General features: G+C 41.3%; 1 protein-coding gene across 1 annotated transcript; it reads right to left on the reverse strand.

The window, feature by feature from the left end:
• On the reverse strand, window positions 1-985 carry LOC140959529 (uncharacterized). Its single transcript, XM_073417411.1, has 2 exons — window positions 856-985; window positions 1-761 (listed from the first exon to the last, which is right to left on the reverse strand). The coding sequence occupies exon 2, from the start codon at window positions 757-759 to the stop codon at window positions 7-9; it is 753 nt and encodes a 250-aa protein (XP_073273512.1). The 5' UTR covers window positions 760-761; window positions 856-985; the 3' UTR covers window positions 1-6.
• Window positions 986-1,243: the final 258 nt, after the last annotated feature.

The raw sequence follows: 1,243 nt of genomic DNA on the forward strand, positions 1-1,243 counted from the left end.
ACTATATCAAGAATCTGTCGAATTCTGAGGAGACCGATGATAACTGTTTGCAGCCACCGGAATGTAACCCCCCCTCGACATCGGAACCGGGAATCCTATCCCGGCGGCGGGTGGCTGATTTGCCTCCACTCTTTCAAGAGATTGCACCTGATCTTTCAAGAACTTGACGTAATGAATTGCTTCATCCAGCATTGACGCAGTGTCCATCTTAGTTCCACCAGGCACCAGTCTCTGGAGAATCCTGATCCGTTCGCTTATCCTCTCTCGGCGGTGACGCGCCGCCACGCTTTGCGGGTCCGTCGATATCTTCACGTTCTTTCTCTTCGGCGGCTTCACGGATTCCGGGTCTATATCAATCGGCTGCATTGCCGCAATCCTGAAGACCATTTCGCGCATTGCTGGCATCGATGAATTCCTCTTGTTCCGTGTTTTCTCAGCTGCTTCCCCACAATACTCTTCCACTTTCCATCTTTCCCCGCCTGAATTGTGCTGCAAAAATGGTGTCCCCGGTTGGTCCTGATGAATTGAAGCTCCGGTAAACGAGATACAATTTATTAATGCAGGTGAATTAGCATGATAATTCTCAAGATCACCATTACAGCTACCATTAAGCACAATCCCATCGTTACTGTTTTCTTGACGAGTACCGTTGAATTCCATCTTAGGAATATGATCACACGCCGCCCTGGAGAAAACCATTTCCATCAGCATCAATTCCATCTGATCCTCAACTTCACATTTCAAGAACCCACTATCCATACCTGTTTAATTAAATTAATTTCCTTTATACAAACGTTACAAGTTTTCAAGAAAAAGGTAACAAAACTAGTTTTTCGGCAGAAAAAGAAAGCGTACGTGCAAATTAAAAGCAGGATAAAACTGATGCACAGAGGGATGGGAAAGCTGGAGAGAAGTGTTGCATCAGAAAACTAGAGCAATTGAAGTAATGCACCGGAATTAGCTAGGTTTTGGGAGATGAGATATTGAAGAGTCTTTGGAATAGGCTTCATCGAGCCAGCGGGAAATGTATATATAACAAGTGGTACCACTTTATTATGTTAAATATTAATATTTAAATTCCATAGTCATTTTGTCATCTTATTTTATAAATTATATAATAATGTCATTTGTCATAAAGTTGGTGAACTTTTTTCGTTAAAAATATTAATGTTTTATAATTTGCAATTGAATTTATTTCTTTAGCTAAGCCAAAATATGTCAGAAGCTAGGAGATGAATTTGGA

Source organism: Primulina huaijiensis, chromosome 2 (assembly GCF_012295235.1).
Source record: "Primulina huaijiensis isolate GDHJ02 chromosome 2, ASM1229523v2, whole genome shotgun sequence".
Taxonomy (NCBI): Eukaryota; Viridiplantae; Streptophyta; class Magnoliopsida; order Lamiales; family Gesneriaceae; genus Primulina; species Primulina huaijiensis.

Excerpts from the sequence above, each read along its gene's own strand:
- LOC140959529 (XM_073417411.1), bottom strand. The coding sequence starts at position 759 with ATGGATAGTGGGTTCTTGAAATGTGAAGTTGAGGATCAGATGGAATTG.